Source organism: Typopeltis vanoorti, chromosome 11 (assembly GCF_054136105.1).
Source record: "Typopeltis vanoorti isolate ZY-2024b chromosome 11, IOZ_Tvanoo_1.0, whole genome shotgun sequence".
NCBI lineage: Eukaryota > Metazoa > Arthropoda > Arachnida > Uropygi > Thelyphonidae > Typopeltis > Typopeltis vanoorti.
In genome coordinates, this window is record NC_143559.1 from 103,857,472 (window position 1) to 103,878,671 (window position 21,200).

A 21,200-nucleotide genomic window follows, 5' to 3' on the forward strand; every position below is an offset into this window, starting at 1 on the left:
ACAAAATATTGCTTGCATGAGATATTAAACTAATAGTTTTATAGTTCTTGCAATCCTGAGTCATGCTTACAATCATTCAGTGATGCATTCTACAGAGACCAGATTTGACTTTTCTTTCCATATGCTTTATAGACTACATTGCTTGTCTCTGTTGTCTACATGTAATCTACGTTGCTTGTAGACTTTGATTCAGTAGACAGAAACTGTATGATGGAAGCACTGCATATAAAGGGATTGAAGCCATACTTAATCAGTATAATAAAAAAAGTGCTATGAAGATGCAGGCAGTAGTAAAATTCAGGAATACTGAAACAAAATTCCATTCAAGAGGGAAGAGTCGTGCAGGTTTGCCCTCCGTCCCCCCTTAAAAAACATCACCTACTTAATATATGCAGATGATATGATGATATTGTTCTGTTTGTATATAATTTAGAGAATCTTTTTAAGCACAGAATACGTCTAGCATTGTACTGAACAAGTTAGCAAAATATGGGGAAAAAAAAAAAAGTCATGGTCACCTAAAAACTGAACTTTTCAACTATTGTGTAATTTGGACAAAATGGCAATGGATATGAAGCAAGTAGCATGGATCGGAAGTGCTGACAGACATCAGAGGCTGGTGTATGTTGGCATGGAATCAAGGCAAACGAGAGTGACCAGTGGAGTATCCTAGGGCTCTGTACTCATTCTACTACTATTTAATTCATATATTAATCATACAGAGCAGGGATTCCCAACCTTTTCGTTTCCTAGAGCACATTCTAAAATACCGATAGGGCGACAGGCACAATCTATTTTTTTGGAATTGCAATGCTACTGTTGCACAACAAACAAACACAATTCTCTTTAAAATAAACAAAATAATGTTTCCTCCCAGTCAGTGATAAAATTATAGGTTCGTTGTCTTTTACTTGATTCACTCATTTTAGGATTAAAAATCAAAATATTTCAAAAATTTAAGTACAAGACACCGTTAAAATTATGCGCATATAAATAGCAACAGATAATGAACAACTTTGAATGCGCGTCTACATTGTATGCTAATTGTATGCATTTTATGTAATTTACATTGTATGCATTTAATACTCGTCATGTATCATTAACGCATGCGTCATATAGCATGCCATGAATTGTTGTGTGATGTGCATGTGATTATTTCAAACTATACGGCACATGGTTGAACAGCAGCAGGCACACACAAATTGGTCGACGGATGCCATGGTGCCCATGGACATAGGGTTGGGAATGCCTGGAATAGAAAATAATTTAAGAGGAATTTTAATTTGTTGATGATGCAAAACTTAGAGGGTTTGGTAAACATGTAGATATCTTGCAGGATGATTTAAATAAAATTAGCTTCATCTTGAATGATGGGTGAAGAATGATGTTTGCAATTTAATGTTGCAAGATGTAAGGTTATCACTTCAGGATGAAAAGATTACATGTTGTATAATGTTGATGGTACTGCATTGCAGGAAACTGATGCTAGTAATCTGGGAGCGATGGCAGACAGCTGAAGCACAAATTGCAAAAGTTGGCAAACTATCTCGAAGGATTACTTAGACGTTGATATCATCCAAATTAGAAGGTGGAAGTTAAAAGTTTGAGTTGCTGTTAATATCTTAAGTCTATTCCACGATCTGATAATTTCACCATACCTGAACTTTATAATTGTGAGTGCTTCTCAGTGGAGCATGTAAATGGCACAACCTACTTTCTCTCACTCCAAAAATTACAAAATTATGGCAAGGATATCAGTGAAAGATCAACCACCAGATGTCCTCTCAGAAAAATGGATACACCTGTATCCACTGAAACTAAACTTACCAAATGATCCTGACACATCAGGTTTTGTATTAAATATTTTTCCAGAAGAAGATATGCACTGGCATCCATCATCATCATCATCAAATTCCTGCCATGTACCCTCAAGGGGTGTACAGGATATGACAGTACTACATGAAAAAATTACATCATTACTAACTTCCTATCTACAATTTTCCTCCAAATCAGTTTGTTACTTGTCAAGACTCCAACATTATCAGATCTTATATTTCTATCGTCTAAGGCACTTTGTACCGTATCAATCCACCTATATCTTGGTCTTCCTCTGGGTCTTTTTCCTGCCAACCTGGCAGAGAACGCTTGTTTTGCTAATCTTTCCTCTCCCATTCTATTTAAGTGACCATACCACCTGAGATTAGCTCTGCTAACGCATTCCTGGATGCTGACAATATCAAGTTCTTTCCTAATATCCTCATTTTTAATATGATATTGCCATTGATGCCATCTCATCTGTTCACGCCTCTAATCTTTCTCAGGACTCTCATATCTGCAGTCTCTAGTCTTTGGTCAAGTGTTTTTCTTCTGACCCAGCTCTCAGATCCATAAGTTAAAACTGATTTGAACACTGTCTTGTATACAGCTAATTTAGTGTTCCAACTAATTTCTCTCTTATTCCATGTGAATTTATTCAATTGACTTCCCACCATACCAGCTTTGCTGATTCTGTTGTCTATTTCTTTATTTAATTTACCATCTTCAGTAAAAATCGCGCCTAAGTAGCTGAAATGTTTTACTTGTTCCACAGGTTCTCCATTCACAACACAGTTGACATTTTCAATGATTCTGCCTATTTTCATTGTCTTTGTCTTTTTATTGCTGACCTTCATACCATATCTATTACAACAGTTATTCAATTTAGTCAGAGAATCTTGCAGACATGTAGCGGATTTATTTAGAAGTATAACATCATCCGCATAAAGCAAAGAGCTGACGTTAACATCTCCAATTTTGATATCAGTTTTAATACCACTTTCCTTCATAATGTGATCCATATAGATAATGAATAACAGAAGGGATAATGTACATCCTTGTCTCACACCAGATTTAACATTAAACCATCTTCCTGTACATCCTTCAATTCTAACTGCTGACTTACAACTCAAATAAAGACTAAGTATTGCTTGATATAATACCCCATTGACACCATATAACTGCAGCATATTGAATAGCTTCTCTCTTGGCACCTTGTCATATGCCTTTTCCAAATCGACAAAACTCAAATACAGATCTTTGTTATATTCCCATGCTTTCTCGACCATTTGTCGTAAAGTGAAGATCTGATCCTGACAGCCTCTATTTGGCCTGAATCCAGCTTGTTCTTCACCAAGCTTTTCTTCCACAATTCTTCTCAACCGTTTCTCAAGTATACGTGCATAGATCTTGCCAGGAACACTCAGTAGGGAAATACCTCTGTAATTCTCACATTCAGTTTTATTTCCCTTTTTATATATGGGTACTATGAGAGCTCTACTCCAATCATTGGGAATTCGTCCCTCTGTCCAGGCTTTCTGAACTATGCAGTGCAGCCACTGTAAGACTTTTATACCACCATACTTCAGCATTTCTGGTTGAATATCATCTACTCCTGCTGCCTTTCCACATTTCAAGCCTTTCATGGCTTTTTCTACTTCAAGTATGGATATGTATTCCTGACTGCATGCCTGGTCAGTGTTTTTTATCACTGTGCTGTCATCACTGCTTGTTTCATTTAGCAGTTTTTCAAAGTAATTACTCCATACTTCAAGGATATCTTTTTCTCCTGTTTTCATGTCACCTTTATCATCTCTAACTCCTTTTACAGCACTCTTTCCTCCATTCCTAAGCTTCTTCAACAACCTCCAGAATATTTTTCCACCTTCTTGATATTTATTTTCTATATTCTTGCCAAAGTCCTCCCATGACTTTTGTTTAGCTAATTTTACACACTGTTTAGCTTTCTTACCTTTGTCTCTGTATTCTTTAAGAGTAAAAACGGACTTATTTTCCAGGAACTTATGATATGCTTTCTTCTTTTCCTTCACTGCCTCTTTAACTTCCTGTGTCCACCAGGGAGTTCTGATTTTTTTATCCTTGCACACAACCTCACCACATGCCTCTCTGGCAGAATCAATGTTTTCTTCAGAGTTTGCCACTGAATCTCCAAGGTTTGATTCCTGTTCTCAAACTCTTTCATTTTCTTTTCAATAATCTTTGTGTATTTTAGTCTGCAGTTCACATCTGAGAGCTGCTCAACTTTTATTCGCTTTAAAACTTTCTTGCATGTAATTCTTTTAATATGAAATTCAATTTTATCCTGCTCAAGACTAAATAGTGATCACTTCCAATTTCAAATCCTCTGTACACTCTGGTGTCCTGCACCAGGGAGAAAACATCACTATCAACAGTAACATAGTCAATGAGACTTTTCTTATTCCTAGCCTCTTCTCTCCGTGTGAATTTGTGCACATTTTTATGTTGGAACATGGTGTTAGTAATAATCAGTCCATGTCCTGAGCAGAAATCCAACAGATATTTGCCATTATTATTAGCTTTGCTCTTTTCTCCAAATTTTCCCAAAATATTTTTGTATGTCTCACAATCATTTCCTACTCTATTTAGATCCCCAACAAGGACCAACTTTTCCTTTTTCATTGTGTCAGTTGCTTTTTCTAAAGCATCAAAAAATTCCTCGACTTCTACCTTAGTAGAACCTTCTGTAGGACCATAGGCACAAATAAGTCTCATTGTCCAGTTCCCCATTCTCATATTTTCCCACATTATTCTACTTGAGACTGACTGCCATTCAAGAAGATTAGCCTTGTATTTTGTGTTGAATACTATGGCTACTCCTTCTTTTCCTTGATTGTCATTGCCTGAATATAACATTTTGTATTTATTGCTCAGAAAGATCTCACCAGTTCTGGTCTTTTTTGTTTCAGTCACCCCTATTATGTCGATCTGGTACTTATCTAATTCCTCAGCTAGCTCCATTTCTTTGCCATTCAGGCTTCTTACATTGATAGTACCGATCTTTAACTCCGGTGATGTTGAGTTTGGGTTTGTTTTCAGATTTGTTCCAGTAGCTGACTTTTCGCTGTTCGCCCTGGTTCCCTGCCGAAAACAACGGGGGCCTTGTTTAACCGGGCGACGCCCCAGCCGGCATGAAATTTTGTCATGTTGTACCATCATTTTTTATTTTGATTTAACCAATAAGAATACAATTTGGTCGGCTAAATCCCAAATTGCCAGCCCATCCTCGTTCGTTCAGTATCAAAGTAGATACCCAACAGGGTGCACCACGAGAAGGTGAAGATTGGACATTAGGTCAGAAGCCCTGGTCGGTTCTCCGCATTCCTTTAAAGGCTATGTGGAGGTCTCCTCTCAGTTATACAGCTTGGACCCTTAAGCACCCCTACTGGCATCCATACTTCTCTAAATCAGTAGATAAATAAGCCTAATAATGGGAAACTCTCAACATCTTGTAAATTAGATAAATCTACAAAGCCAAAACAATAAGAAAATTTTCACTGTGAACAGTTGTGGATTTTCCCAGAATAGCTACTATATCAAGGTTCTGCTGCAGAAATGCGAAATCTTCTGTCTGATCCTGATTGCAGGAACATATATAAAACCCTGTGAGACCCTACCTTAATGTATTTCACTGTCATTCTTAAGGACGGAACTGCTCATAGTGGAGTAGCTATCCTAGTGGGCAATCATACTCCTTTCCATCATGTCTAACTTAATACTGCTCTGGAAGCAGTAGTGATTCACCTATCCGTGAGATTTCTTATTACAGTATTTTCCTTTTGCTTACCACTCGGTTATAAGTTAAATAAGATTGAACTTGATAATCTTATATTAAAACTGCCTCAGGCTTCTTCTCACTGAACGAATTTAATGGACACAACACTATAGGGTAGTGCTTACACAATTGGGCAAGGTCATATCATTGAGTGAATGCTTGACAGTCATTACCTCTCTTTTTAATAATAGTCAGTACCCTCTTCCATATGTCTTCCTTCTTGTATGTGCAATATATTGTAGATCTTACAGCCTGCATCCCTGCAATTTTTCTACTGCTCATGTGGGACTTTGAAGATAGCAAGAATAGCACCTATGGAAGCGATCAGTTTTCTGTTATTTGCTCTGGTTTCACAGGAACCATGCTCCCCAGATCTCATGTGGAAAATGGACTGACTGAAATACTTTTCCCATCTTGCAAAATTTAATGGTGTAGTAGTCAGTCAGTCAGACACTTATCAATGAAGCATGTACCAGGTAGTAGCAACACTAAGCCGCATACTCTGGCAGATCTTATCAGACTCAAATAAATTGCATGAATTTTTAATTTTTTAGAATTTGTACAAACTCATTTGATTATAAATTCTGTATATCTAAAGATTCTACTTTGCTTTACTAATTTTTTTTAAAAAATTGCTTTTTGTACATAACTTGTTATTTACTAATTTATCTCTTTATTACTATTTATTATTACAGGGTATTATTAATACCTTGGACTGCTATAATCTTTAGTTTTGCACAGTATGACCTTTGCTGTCCTCACGTACGTGACTGCCTGGGGTCATTTCTTTAAGCCGATTGTCTCGTTGTATACTTAAATCTCTCTTTCTCATGTTAACATAACTTTTACAAAATTTCAGCTCTTTATTGGTTTTACAAGAACAGTTAGCATTATATTACATAGGAGAATTTACAATTAAATGACTCTTTCATTATTTCTTATCAACCATTTCACTTATACCTATATACAAGCATTTTCTCCAGGAATTTTTGTACCTGTTAAATCTGAATGAAATATTTTACAATTATAATGAACCTTTCATTCAAGATTTAAAACTGTGAAGTATGTCACAGATTATATTGTGCATGCAGCCACCATAGCAATTCCAAAGACATCATCCCAATTTCCACTCTATCCAAAGCCTTGGTGGAACTGAGAATTTCAACCAGCCAAAGTAGATCAAGATAGAGCATGGGATATTTTGTAGATATCCTACCACAACAAACCTATAGCATCTAAATGTGCTCTGGGACAAAGCTCCTACATTAAATTTACATCATCAATTTATCAAACAACCAGTGCAAAAATTGTATGTGATAATCTGACAAGGATCCAGCCCAGGCCAATGGTTATGGTTCCATTATTCTGACAAGCTGTCTTCGTAATGTCTTGGAAAAATGGTAAACACAAGGGTTCTCTGGTATTTAAATAGGCAAGCTTCTTTCCAACACACAATATAGCTTTCATAGACACTGATCAACCTTTTGACCATTAGACCTGTTTCAAAACATGTAATAAGAGACACTTTCCTGAAATTGAGAATATTGTGGTTTCAGTCTGCTTCGACATGGTAAAAAGCCTATGACAGCCTGGAGATGGCATATTAAAACATGTTTAATATTGGTCTGAGAGGACACCTTCCAGTTTTTATTAAGAACTTTCTATCCAGCCATGTGTTCCAAGTCTGAGTGGGAAGCACATTATTTCAGTTATATCATCAAGAAGAGGATTTCATCTTAAAGCGAACAATTACTGAACAGCTTCCTCCCATAGTAGACAATTGTCTTTATGTTTATGTCACAATTTATTAGCTCTCCTGCAATATGAAGGTCATTGAAAGACAATTTCAACATGTAATCGATTGTGTATGTCCATGGGCTCTTTATGATGGGGTCCAGATTATCTGCAGAAAAAAAAAAAAAAACTGTGTACAAGTCTGTCGGAAATGCACTCTACACCCCGATCCTGATTTAAGATTGGGACAAACTATTATCATCCATCATTCAAGAGGCCAAGTTTTTGGGACTAGTCTTTGACAGAATACTAACTTTCTTTACACAAATTTGTGTAACGAAAAATGCAAAATTAAATGCAGAGAAGCATTAAATATCCTTTATAGAATGGGATTCTGATCTATGTTATCACTCCATATTTATCGTGCACTTGTATGTTCAAAGCAACCGAATAAGAAACTCAAACCCAATCTTTGAGTTTCTTATTCGGTTTTAAAACAATGTGGGATATAATATCCCCCTTAATTTAAATAATGTTTATATCGCCGAAATGAAGCTTATTAGCTCTTTATATTTAAGTAACTTAATGGTTGCACCTGTTTGGAAACTCGTATAGCAGAGTATATAAGTTCTTTTCGCTATACACTGTGGTATTAATTTGGTCTAGCTACTCACTGATGAAGCCTCAAAAAAGGCTGAAACCGGTCTGGGTAGTGACCTCCCACCATAATGTAATAACAGCATACATTTCCTAGGAAATGTGTTTTTACGTTATGGGAAATACCTAAAAATAGCGATCAGAACTTTACCACCTTTGCTGCGAGTTGTCTGGTATTGTACTACGTACTAGGGTCACTTACATTAGCTCACGCTAGTGATCGCCGATACTTTATAGTTTACTATATTTGGCATGAAACTCTCTGATTCCAATCTTTGAGTTTCTTATTCGGTTTTAAAACAATGTTGGATTTAATATCTCCCCTTAATTTAAAAAAACATGGACTATAAGCTAGTATTCACCACGAACCAAAAATTAGCAACTCTCCTAAAACCCACTATATCTCTCGCACACAAAGAAATGCTAGAACACCACAATGTAGTCTACAAATTTCCTTGCCAAAAAGATTGTGATATCACCTACACAGGTTCTACTATCAGGTCTTTATGGGATAGACTACAAGAACACTTCCGTGACTGTAACATCTCTATTCCAGAACATTTAAACACAAAAAAAGCAACATCAAAAATAAAAATAAAATACAGAGTACAGGGAAGACAGAAATAGCAGTTCATGCCCTTGAACAGAAATGTACCCTGCAAATTGACAAGGCCATAATAATAGACAAACAAGACAACGAAATGATGCTTAGAATATCGGAAATTATAGCCATAAAATGTGACGAAAAACTCAATGTCCACTGACCCTACCTAATTTCCAAGTGTTGGAAGATCCACAACATAAAAATTAGGTCACAACTCTGACCAATAAGCGAAAACAAAAGTCCTTCTAAGGCAGACACCAAGCCGACATGACATAGCCTACACTTTTCCCGAAATGTTCTGATGACGATACATGATTGAAACACGAATACATGAAAAAAAATACATGAACAGCGTTAACGGCTCACACCCTGTTAATGCTCTTCCCCAGCCCTGTTTCCCATAAATCCCTTCCTTTTTCCCCAAGAAGTGCCCTTAAATACAATAATATGTATATATATGTATATACATAGGCTGTTCAATAAGTAATAAGACTGTCGTGAAACCACTCATCACAATATTAATTTCTTTGGAATAAAGAAATGTTGCTGTCTGTATTAACAAAAGAAGTTGATAGATGATGTATACGGGCTGATGTGCCAGAGTGTCATGTGACTAAACGCAAGCTTGTTTCGGTGCACCTACGAGCAATTAAATTTTGTGTGCATTTGCAAAAATCTGCATCGGACAAGCTTAAGAAGTTGTCGCCTTCTTGTTCCAGTCTTTCTTTCTATTCTGTGCACACATCCACTCGATGCTGCATTTGCTCCGGTGTCAAGAGTTTGGGAATCCATCGGGCGCAAACACGTTTCAGTCCCAAATGAGTGAACACTTCCCACAGAAATATTCAGGACAACATGCAGCTGGCGTACTGTAATTCTGCGATCCCCCTTGAATATAATCGCTGCAGTGTTGATCATTGTCTCTGTGATGGATGTTGAAGGTCTTCCCTCACGAATCTTCCACATTTTGCCTTCCTTCCTTAAAAGTTTTATGCCAGCGAAAAACATTTGCCCTCGACATTGCTTCATCGTGGAAAGCTTCGCGTATCATGTTAAAAGTGTCCAACGCCGATTTTTGCAAACGCACACAAAATTTAATCGCATAATGCTGTTCCAAGGACGCTTCCATTTCGACGACTGGTCCCGGTTTGTAGGCGCATCGAAACAAGCTTGCATTTAGTCACGTGACACTCTGGCACATCAGCCCGTATATGCCATCTATCAACCTCTTTTGTTAATACAGACAGCAACATTTCTTTATACCAAAGAAATGAATATTGTGATGAGTGGTTTCGCGACATTAAAATTAGTCTTATTGAACAGCCCTCGTATATTATTTTTAAAAACTACCCAGGTTTTCTAATTTAATCTTCCCACCCTGCCTCAAACAGCCCTCCCATACGTTTCCTACCCCCTTTATCGGCCTAACAGCAGAAATATGCAGAACCAAGTCATCCTAACATCCAAAGAATGTATGTGCAAAATCTCTTCCTCTATTAGTCTGCGTTAGAAGTGCATTTTATTACCTCTAAAATACACTTATAATGCCCTAAAAAAATTCTTGAGTAAAAAGCCGATGTATTTAAAATAAGGGACACTCCTTAACGGAAATAGGCTAAAAAGCCATATAAATAATAGTTTTTTAAGAGGAATAACATGAAAATTTTCCTAGACATAATACCCTTAGTTTAATCCTTTATCTAAGTGTAAGCAAACAAAGTTTGCGCCTGAAGTATTTTCAGGACTGAGGCAACTCGTGTTAAAGGTGGAACAAGCTCTCCTCACTCCTTGTCTCAGTATCTCCCATAATGCAAAGCACATCTCCTTGTAGACATGTATAATGCTATGCACTAAAGGAAGGGCCACTACCCAGACCGGTTCTGACCTTTATTGATGTCTCGTCAGTGGGAACCAGACCCAGTGGTAGTGATACTAAGGTTAAGTAATGCAGAAGTCATATCACCATATACCAGTCACCCACATACCACATATCAGAAAATGCCATTTCTCTCTCTCATGTGAAGTGCTCGCACTCTACCAGAATGTCTAATGGTAAAACAGGTGTTGCATTTCTCACCTATAGTCAAGTCATCATCATCTTCTTTTCAGCCATTTTCTGTCCACTGCTGAATGAAGGTCTCCTCCAGTTCTTTCCACCTTTCTCTCTTCTTGGCAATGGTTGACCAATTTTCCCCAACAAAATTTGACAATTCATTACTCCACCTTCATTTAGGACGTCCTTGGCCTCGATTCCCTTCTTTAGGAATCCAGTTCATTAGTATGGTGGTCCATCGCTCATCTTCTCTTCTGGATAGATGTCTAGCCCATTTCCATTTTAGTCTCTTATGGTGAAAAATGATTTCAGTGATTGAGAGTCTGGCCTTTTATCCAGGTGTTTTGCTTTTTATCTTTTAATATGATGCCTAGCATCAACCTCTCCATTTTTTTTTGCGCTGTTAGTTTATTTGCCAGAGCTTTTGTTAGTGACCAAGTTTCACGACCATATGTGATGACTGGAAGTATACCCTGGTTAAATGTCTTCCATTTTAAAGAGATTGGGACATCATTGTTTTGAGAAATGCTTTTCAATTTTCTGAGTGCACTCCAGTCAAGTTGAATTCTCCTATTTATTTCTTTTTGGAGTCCACAGTTTAGCTCAGTGAGATGACCTAAGTATGTATATGAAGACTTTCCAAGAAGTCATTTTTCTATTATGTTTTTACAGAATGATTAAACATGAGTTTAGTTTTTTCTCTGTTTATTTTTAGACTGACTTTTCTGCTTTCATGATATAGGTCTTTAATCATTATATTAAGGTCTTCTGGAGTGTTTGTAAAAATTATGATATCATCTGCATATCTTAGGTGTGTTAAGTTTGTTATTATTTTTATATCAAGGTTTGTCCAGTTTATATTATTAAATATTTCTTGAAGGACTGCTGTAAAGATTTTGGGTGATAGTTTCCTTGTCGGACACCTTTTTTCAATTGATATTTTATTACTACTTATATGAAGTTGGATTGTTGCTGTTGCAGTGTTGTGTATTTCCTGGAGAAGGTCCATATATTTTCTAGGAACTCCCTGATTTTGGAGTGTTGATGGATTCAAATGCTTTTTCATAATCGATAAAGGCTAAACAGAGAGGCAATTGGTTTTCTTCTGCTTTTTCTATTATTTGTTTTATTGCATGAATATGATCAATTGTGTTAAAGCCTTTATGGAATCCTGCTTGTTCTACTGGTTGATTTGTGTCTTGAAGAGGGGTTAACTTGTTTGCTATTACTTTTGTGAGAATTTTGTACAGATTAGAGAGAATACTAACTGGTCTATAGTTCTTTACTTCTTTGTCCCCTTTTTTCAATAACAGTATCAGAGTAGCATTTTTCCAGTTTTCTGTTATCTTCCCCTCTTCTAGGCATAGATTTAGTAAGTTTGTGACATGGTGTATTATATCGTTTCCTCCCTATTTAATTAATTCTATGTGAATTAGGTCTTCACCATGACATGTTCCATTTTTCATTAGTTTTAATGCTTGTTTTATTTCATCTGAAGTGAACTTAGGATTTGTTCTTGGTTCCTTATTGTAGTTCCATTTTTATCTTTTATTGCAGTTATTTGACTTTTGCCAACTGATGAATGTTTTCTTAGTATTTTCATATTTTTATTGTTTTCAATTGTTTCTTTTATTTTTTTAGTGTTATAAGATCTTATCTCATTTCTCATCTTTTTCCTTATTATTTTGCATAGTTCTGTCATCAGTCATCTTATTTACCAAAGCCAAGTCATCAGCCTTCGGTAAATAAGAATGTGTGAGATGACTGATCTATGTGGAGCCTACACTGACCAGAGGAATGCTTAACCAATGCTTGATTTCAGGCTTAATCTCAAACAATTTGTTAGTGCTTCCTGCTAGGAGTATTGCCATTGAGCAATTAATTTTGATTTTATTACTGGATGTAGCCAGTATAAGGGATTTACAAACAGTATATCAAAAAAAAAGTATGAGCTGCACCTACATTAAGTGCAAATATGACTATGACAAAACATATAGTATTTTCACCAATATCCAGTATCATACACCATTTTGACATAAATCAGGGAATCATCACATTTTTAGTATAATCTGTTGTTCACTCATGTCATTAAAAAATATTTCCTTCGTCAACTGCACAAATGAAATTGCATTTTATTTGGTTGACAGAAATATCAGCAAGTTGACAGTAATGTGCAGAAAAATTTCTGAAATGGTTGTGCAAACTTTCGTTTGCTGTTACTTCACTGAATCAAGATGGAAGTAAAATTTTTTTTAATGAAATTTATGATGCAACCAAGAATGCTAATATTTTTGGATAATAAAACTAACATATCTGATAAATGATGTTGCCACTTTAGCTCACTTATGCGTCATGGGGAAAATGTTTCTAGAGGCCTCTAGTATGCAGAAAAATTCAGCATTTGAAATATGCTATTTCTCAAGCTATTCTGATAAGAGTTCATTTATTCCATATAGAATTCACATAATTTTCATATTAAATGATATCATACTTATTATATCATATTGAATGATTCTCTGCTCTTGTAAAGAGATAAATTAGTAAATATTATTCTTATAATAAGAAGAATAATAACAATACTATAATGGCTCATATGTGGTAATAATGAATGATGCCATCTGGCATCTTTCCGAGCACTTATTTCTAATTTTGTTTCCATTGTAATCACCTTTCTCTTCGCTGCAGGCTCACTTGGACTTGCAGCGGACTTTTGTTTTGGAGGCGTGGTCATAAGGGTAATCACAAAATTGAATAAAGTTGAGACGAATGTGCTGTGCATAAGCGACCGTATAAACAATGAAGCTGGCCGCTAGCATAAAGACTCTGTGCCAACAAACCGCTTATGCCATGTGGGTTTGTTTACATGACAAAGTTCTGCTCTCATAGCTGACAAAGTATGAGATGAATAGCTGCATCCTATTTGACATAAAGCAATTTATCCTGATTCGTTCTGTAAACAGTTGATATAACCAAATTAACATTAGGTGTTAATGATATTTTAGTAGGCCACATATAAACATTGTTCTTTCTTTTTTTATGTTGATATTAATTTTGGTTAATTTCTTAGACTTTAAAGGAAAATCTGAAAGCAAGAGACTCAGAAAAGCTTCAGTTCATGAGAGATCAAAAAACATCAAGAGATGAACTCGATAAAGTTAAATGCTATAATGATAATCTCCAACTGGTAAATATATCTTTAGTTAATTTGAATTTTTTGTTTTTCTATTATATGTGTATTTTTTTTTTTTTTAGAAATCTTTGCTTATATTATTCGTGGGATCCTATTTCAGCTTTGTGTTATATCCAGTGACTTGTTACATGTAGCCAAGTACAATACTTTTACTGTAGAGAACTCAGAAACCAAACGCATAGGTTGTTACTATAAAATGTGGCTGATGAACTTGGTATAATGGCATTTGCTATGGCAAGTTCATTGTGTAATCCATATTCAGATGTCTCTTTCTTTTAAGGTTACACGGTGATCAGCATTCATATTTGTGAATTTAGGGACACAAAACACACGTGTGGAAAAGATTATTTTACTGATTAATAATAAAATAATAACTTTATGTTTCGACCCCTGTATTGAGGTCATCTTCAGAAGGATACATTCAGAAGTATAAGAACAAGCTACATGCTGTTGCACTCTATACAAGTAAATTAGATCTACGTTATTAACTAATCTTTTTTCTTAGCCTACCCTCTAGTGAAAAAGAAAAAAAAATTAATTAAATAAATAAAATAAAATAAACAAAAATAAAATAAAAACTACAATAAACTCTGCTAAAGTCCTCACGTACTAGGATTCTTCTGGATTTATACAGTTTATATTGTTATATTACGATTATCTTCTGGATTTGTACAGTACACGTTGCTATTGAATGTTCAAGAAAAAAAAAACACTTCACTAGGTCTTGTATTGAGATTTTTCTTCGTGGTTGCTATGAAGGTTGTAGATGGGTCCTCCACATTCTTGGAATTGTTAGACCATCATTTTTATTCAGATTCGGATCATGCCTCCTTGAATTTTCACTCGAACCAGATTTTGGTGCGGTGTAAGGACTTGGTACCTTTCCAGTCAATTCTGTGGTATGTTTGGAGCGCGTGGTCAGAAAGGCCGGTTTTTCCAAAATGGAGATATTTTATGTGACATTTGTGTTCATCCTTTCTGATTGGGATGGTTTGCCCTGTTTCCCCTATGTATGGTATGTTACATGTGCAATCTATTTTGTAAACCCCTGGGTGGGCTAAGTGTGGCAGGGGATCCTTGGAACTGAGTAGGTGTCTTAATTTTGTCGGGGGCTTAAAGGTGGTTTTGATGTTGTATTTGTGTAGTGTTCTGTCTATTTTTTCTGAAATGCCTCTAACATATGGTATAGCAATAGCATTCTTGAAAGCTTTTTTGTTATTAGTGGTATCTTTGTGGAAGATCTTGTGAATGGCTTTTATACTGTATCCATTTTTTATAAAGGTATGTTCGATGGTCTCATATTCATGGTTAAGAGCTTGTTCATTTGAACAAATGGTTTGAGCTCTATGTTTAAGGGTGCTTATAACCCCTAGTTTTTGTGTTGGGTGGTGATAAGAAGTTTTGTGTATGTACTGGCCTGTGTGTGTAGGTTTGTGGTAAACTGAGAAGGAGAGACAGCCTGAAGGAAGACGTGTGACAAGTGTGTCTAGGAACGGAAGAGAGTTGTTTTTTTCAATTTCAATGGTGAATTGGATGCTTTTGTGTTGTTTGTTCAGGTGGCTAAGGAATATATCTAGTGCTTGGCCGCTGTGGGGCCAAATGGCGAAAATATCGTCGACATATCTGAGCCAAATTTTGGGCTTTAGGCACGCCGATTCTAGAGCTCGTTGCTCAAAATCTTCTATATAAAAGTTCACTATTTGGGGGGGGAGAGTGGTGAGCCCATGGCGGTACCCTCTTTTTGAAGGTAAAATTGTTTTGCCACACGAAATATCCGTAGCGGAGTACGTGGCAAATAGGGCCGTGATGTTGTGTGGAAATATGTTTTGTAAGAGTAGGATAGTATCATTGATTGGGACATTGGTGAAAAGGGAAGTTATGTCAAAGCTGACTAATAGATCTTGGTCGTTGAGTGTAATATTTTAAATTTTGTTTATGAATTGTTGTGTATTTTTTATGTAGGAAGGGGAATGACCAACCAATTCCTTGAGTGTGGCCGCTAATTTTTTGGCCAAGTAGTAATTCGGACTGTCAATTTCTTCCACAATTGGACGTAATGGCATGTCTGTTTTGTGTTTGGCAGGCCATAAATTCTGGGTGCGCAGGCATACTGCGGTATTAATTTTTTGATTGTTTCTTCCTGCCACGTGTTAACTGATTTAAGTAGTTCAGTAGTTTTCTTTTTGTTACGTTGCATGGGGTTGTAATTTACCATTTGGTAGGTGTTGTGGTCCGATACCAAATGGTTCATTTTTTCAATGTAGGTTGTCCAATTTAAAACAACAGTTGCGTTCCTTTTATCGGCTTTAGTGATAATAATGTCACGGTTATTTTTTAGGGCTTTGAGGGCCAGTTTATCCGCTTTGTTTAGGTTGCTGCTTAATTTTTTGGTTGAATTTAGTAAATAGGCAGTTTCCATCCGTATTTTGTCAGCTACATTGGCGGGGAGGGATCTTAAACCCCTCTCGATATGATATATCTATAATAAATTTAGTTTAATCCTTTATCCAAGTGTGAGCAAACAAAGTTTGCGCCCGAAAGTATCTTCAGGACTGGGTTAAGGTGGTACAACACCAGGGCAACTCGTTGCAAAGGTGGAGCAAGCTACCTATCTCAGTATCTCCTATAATGCAAAACACATCTCCTTGTGGATATGTCTAATGTTATGTATTAAGGGAAGGGCCACTACCCAGACTAGTTTTGACCTTTATTGAGGTCTCTTCAGTGGGAGCCAGGCCCAAGTGGAGATATCAGGCAGAAGCATTAGTAGGTCATTTCTACCTATAGGAATTGCCAGTTGGTGTGCCACCCTTTTTTAATAATTTACTCTGGATTTAGAGAAAGATGTTGAAAGTTTATTTTGCTAATGCTTCTGCCTGATATCTCCACTTGGGCCTGGCTCCCACTGAAGAGACCTCAATAAAGGTCAAAACTAGTCTGGGTAGTGGCCCTTCCCTTAATGCATAACATTAGACATATCCACAAGGAGATGTGTTTTGCATTATAGGAGATACTGAGATTGTAGTGTTGGTAGCTTGCTCCACCTTTGCAACGAGTTGCCCTGGTGTTGGTACCACCTTAACCCAGTCCTGAAGATACTTTCAGGCGCAAACTTTGTTTGCTCACACTTGGATAAAGGATTAAACTAAATTTATTATACTCTAACCAAGTGAAAAATAAACTTTCAATATGATATATCTAGTTTATTTACTGACCTCGGATCAATGGCGTAATTTAAACCTTTCTCCAGTAGCGAGAGTTCACCTTGTGTGAGGTTGTATTCCGATTGGTTGATAACCAGACAGCGGTTCGATGGTGATTGGCTGCTCCTTCCGTTATGGCGTCGTAATTGTCTTGTGCTTTCCTGTAGTTTTAATGCTTGAAACTTTATTATTAATTGTTCTTTGTTTTTGAGTAGTTGGTGATTGGCCGAGTCTTCTGTGATCATGTCTAGAATATTCCAAATTTCCTGATTAACGTAACTGGATAGCTCAAATTTCAGTTGTAACACTTTGGTTTGGGTCGATGCTAAGTTCTTTCGTGTCAAAGCTTTTTCTAGCCTGGCATAGATATGGAACGCTTTAGCTGATGTAAATTTCTTCTTTAGTTTAATGCAGTTCGGTATTAAGTTGCTGTCTCTACATCATTTCAAAAAGGCCAGTCGATTAATTAACATGGAACTACGTATCTTTAGTTTACTGTAGAGGCTGCACTGCTTGTGGGTCACATCTCCATGGATTATGATGACTCTTTCTTTTAAGGTTACACGGTGATCAGCATTTATATTTATGAATTTAGGGACACACAAGCAGTGCAGCCTCTATGGTTTGAGCTCTGTGTTCAAAAGATTATTTTACTGATTAATAATAAAATAATAACTTTACGTTTCGACTCCTGTATTCAGTGTTCTGACTAGTTTATTGTGTTTCCAGGAGGGAGAACCTTGTTAGCACTTTATGAGACTGGCTAACTCACCTTCAGTGTTATTCATGTCTTTACATGAGATTTGAAAAAGTATTATTGTTACCAATCATGTTATGGAAACACTCCATGTCACATTTAATTATCACCACCCAACACAAAAACTAGGGGTCATAAGCACCCTTAAACACAGAGCTCAAACCATTTGTTCAAACAAACAAGCTCTTAACCATGAATATGAGACCATCAAACATACCTTATAAAAAATGGATACAGTATAAAAACCATTCACAAGATCCTCCACAAAGATACCACTAATAACAAAAAAGCTTTCAAGAATGCTATTGCTATACCATATGTTAGAGACATTTCAGAAAAAATAGACAGAACACTACACAAATACAACATCAAAACCACCTTTAAATTCCCTACAAAATTAAGACACCTACTCAATTCTTCCAAGGATCCCCTGCCACCCAGGGGTTTACAAAATAGATTGCACATGTAACATACCATACATAGGGGAAATAGGGTGAACCATCCCAATCAGAAAGGATGAACACAAACGTCACATAAAATATGTCCATTTTGGAAAAACCGGCCTTTCTGACCACGCACTCCAAACATACCACAGAATTGACTGGAAAGGTACCAAGTCCCTACACCGCACCAAAACCTGGTTCGAGTGGAAATTCAAGGAAGCATGTGAAATGCTCAAACATGATCCAAATCTGAATAAAAATGGTCTAACAATTCCAAGAATGTGGAGGACCCATCTACAACCTTCATAGCAACCACGAAGAAAAATCTCAATACAAGACCTAGTGAAGTGTTTTTTTTTTTTTTTCTTGAACATTCAATAGCAACGTGTACTGTACAAATCCAGAAGATAATGTAACAATATAACAGTATATAACAGAATATAACAATATAAACTGTATAAATCCAGAAGAATCTTAGTACGTGAGGACTTTAGCAGAGTTTATTGTAGTTTTTATTTTATTTATTTAATTAATTTTTTTTTTTTTCACTAGAGGGTAGGCTAAGAAAAAAGATTAGTTAATAACGTAGATTTAATTTACTTGTATAGAGGGCAACAGCATGTAGCTTGTTCTTATACTTCTGAATGTATCCTTCTGAAGATGACCTCAATACAGTGGTCGAAATGTAAAGTTATTATTTTATTATTAATCAGTAAAATAATCTTTTCAACACATATTCAAATGTGTTCCTCTGAATATAATTTTAATAAGAATAAGGTTGATCCTATTTCCATAGTCTGCTATATCAATCCATCAGTGTTCTGACTAGTTTATTGTGTTTCCAGGAGGGGAAACCTCGTTAGCACTTGATGAGACTGGCTAACTCACCTTCAGTGTTATTCATATCTTTGCATGAGATTTGAAAAAGTATTATTGTTACCAATCATATTATGGAAACACTCCGTGTCACATTTAATTATTATTACATGATATCATTAATGTATTATTAAATAAATGTAATTATTACATTATTATTACACAATTCTCTAAGAAAATATTTCTTTAATGATCATGCTCTTACTCCATTTACAAGTATGTTTGTTCCACTTCTTTCCCACATATTATACAGCATCTTCGTAGAGTGTAAAGACTCATCATTGAAAGTCTGCAATAACCATTATTCACATGTCTATCATACTCCTCATTCTGACAAAGTACTCTCATCCTAACGCTCTAGTCCTTATGCTCTAGCTAGCAACTCTTATAAGTCCTCGGAGGACTGGGGGGGGGGGACCTTCTTCTTCTGAATCCGGTCACATATTAAATATTTCTTTAGCATCTACTCTAAAACTGTTTAGTAACTTGTTTCTATATCACCTCTTTTCTGCCTGTCTGTTAAACTTTGTAATCAATAAACTTTCAATTCCTCACATAGCATTCCACAAAGCAGTTACCATTTGGCTGCTCATATACATCACTTCACATCACCAAGAGACCTAGGCAACTAAATCTATGTACAGTATACCAGATGCAGTTGTTTCAAGGTCTTAAAAAGAATACCAACTTTCTTGTTGCTGTTTGTTAGTGTTTAACATTCAAATCATCCTTTGAGCTATTTTGTCACTTTTGTAATATGCTCTGAGTTTTGTATGTCCTTACTAAATGGACAATAATATCCAATAATAACCCAAAAAATAACTAACCTCTCTACTACAAATCAACCCAGAAGAAGAAAAACAAGAAGCCCATAGGATTTCCATACCATATAATAAAGGCATCTCTGAATGTGTGGCAAAAATTATGAAAAAATATCGACTCATTGCTACATTCTTCAAAAGACACTTTCACCAATGATGCATCCTGGTGTTATATGAGGTACCATGTTCATGTAACTTGTCTTACTATAAACAAACAGGAAGATCTATAAATAAACGCATCTCTGAACATCAAAATGGAATTTTCAATTCCATGTTGTGCAAGGATCCAATGGCAAAACACTAAGCTGTTATGTATGTCCACGTATGAACATTTACATAAAGAAAGAGCTGAAGCCCTACTTCATAGACCTAATCTTAATTGGAATGACTCACTATTCCAAAAGTTTGGGAAATTGTTATCCTCAGTTGTATTAAATAAATTTGTTATATTATATTTAATTTAATTAGTCTTAATTTCATTTAGTTTTAATTTCAGCCCATTAGGTTTAATTCATGAACATGTGACTGTATACGTAAAGGATTCCAATTTAAGTAGCACACTACTATTTTTAATTCAATTGTTATTTTTTTGTTCGATAATTGCACTGATGTCTTATGAGACATAAGACGAAATATTTATATAATGACTATGAGAGAAATGCACATAACATGTGCAACAAATTTTCCGAGATGATTTGCTGCTCCATCAAATAATATTTATTCCTGCCATTCTCTGTCGGGGTGCTTAAGGGTCAAAGCTGTATAACTGAGAGGAGACCTCCACATAGCCTTTAAAGGAATGTGAGAACCGACCAGGGCTTCTGACTTAATGTTCAATCCTCACCTTCTCGTGGTACACCCTGTTGGGTATCTACTTGGATACTGGACGAACAAGGATGGGCTGGCAATTTGGGATTTATTCAGAATACAATTTGGTCGGCTAAGACCAAATTGTATTCTTATTGGCTTAAACAATAAGTTTAAGCCAATAAGGGAGTGATTTAAGCCAAGCAAGTGAGTGATGTGAGCAAATATCAGAATGGGGGAACTGGACAATGAGACTTATTTGTGCCTATGATCCCACAGAAGGCTCTACTAAGGTAGAAGTAGAGGAATTTTTTGAGGATTTAGAGAAAGCATCTGACACAATAAAAAAGGAAAAGTTGGTCCTTGTTGGGGATCTAAATAGCAGAGTAGGAAATGATTGTCAGACATACAAAAATATATTGGGAA

The 21,200-nt window shown here is 36.1% G+C and overlaps 1 protein-coding gene across 1 annotated transcript in view; it reads left to right on the top strand.

Annotated features, from left to right (window-relative positions):
- Positions 1-21,200, top strand: part of LOC150101893 (citron Rho-interacting kinase-like) — a 594,274-nt gene that overhangs the window by 275,931 nt on the left and 297,143 nt on the right. The window contains exon 21 of the mRNA XM_090400165.1: positions 13,745-13,861. Coding sequence (XP_090256291.1) covers positions 13,745-13,861 — 117 coding nt within the window. The remainder of the gene's footprint in view (positions 1-13,744; positions 13,862-21,200) is intronic.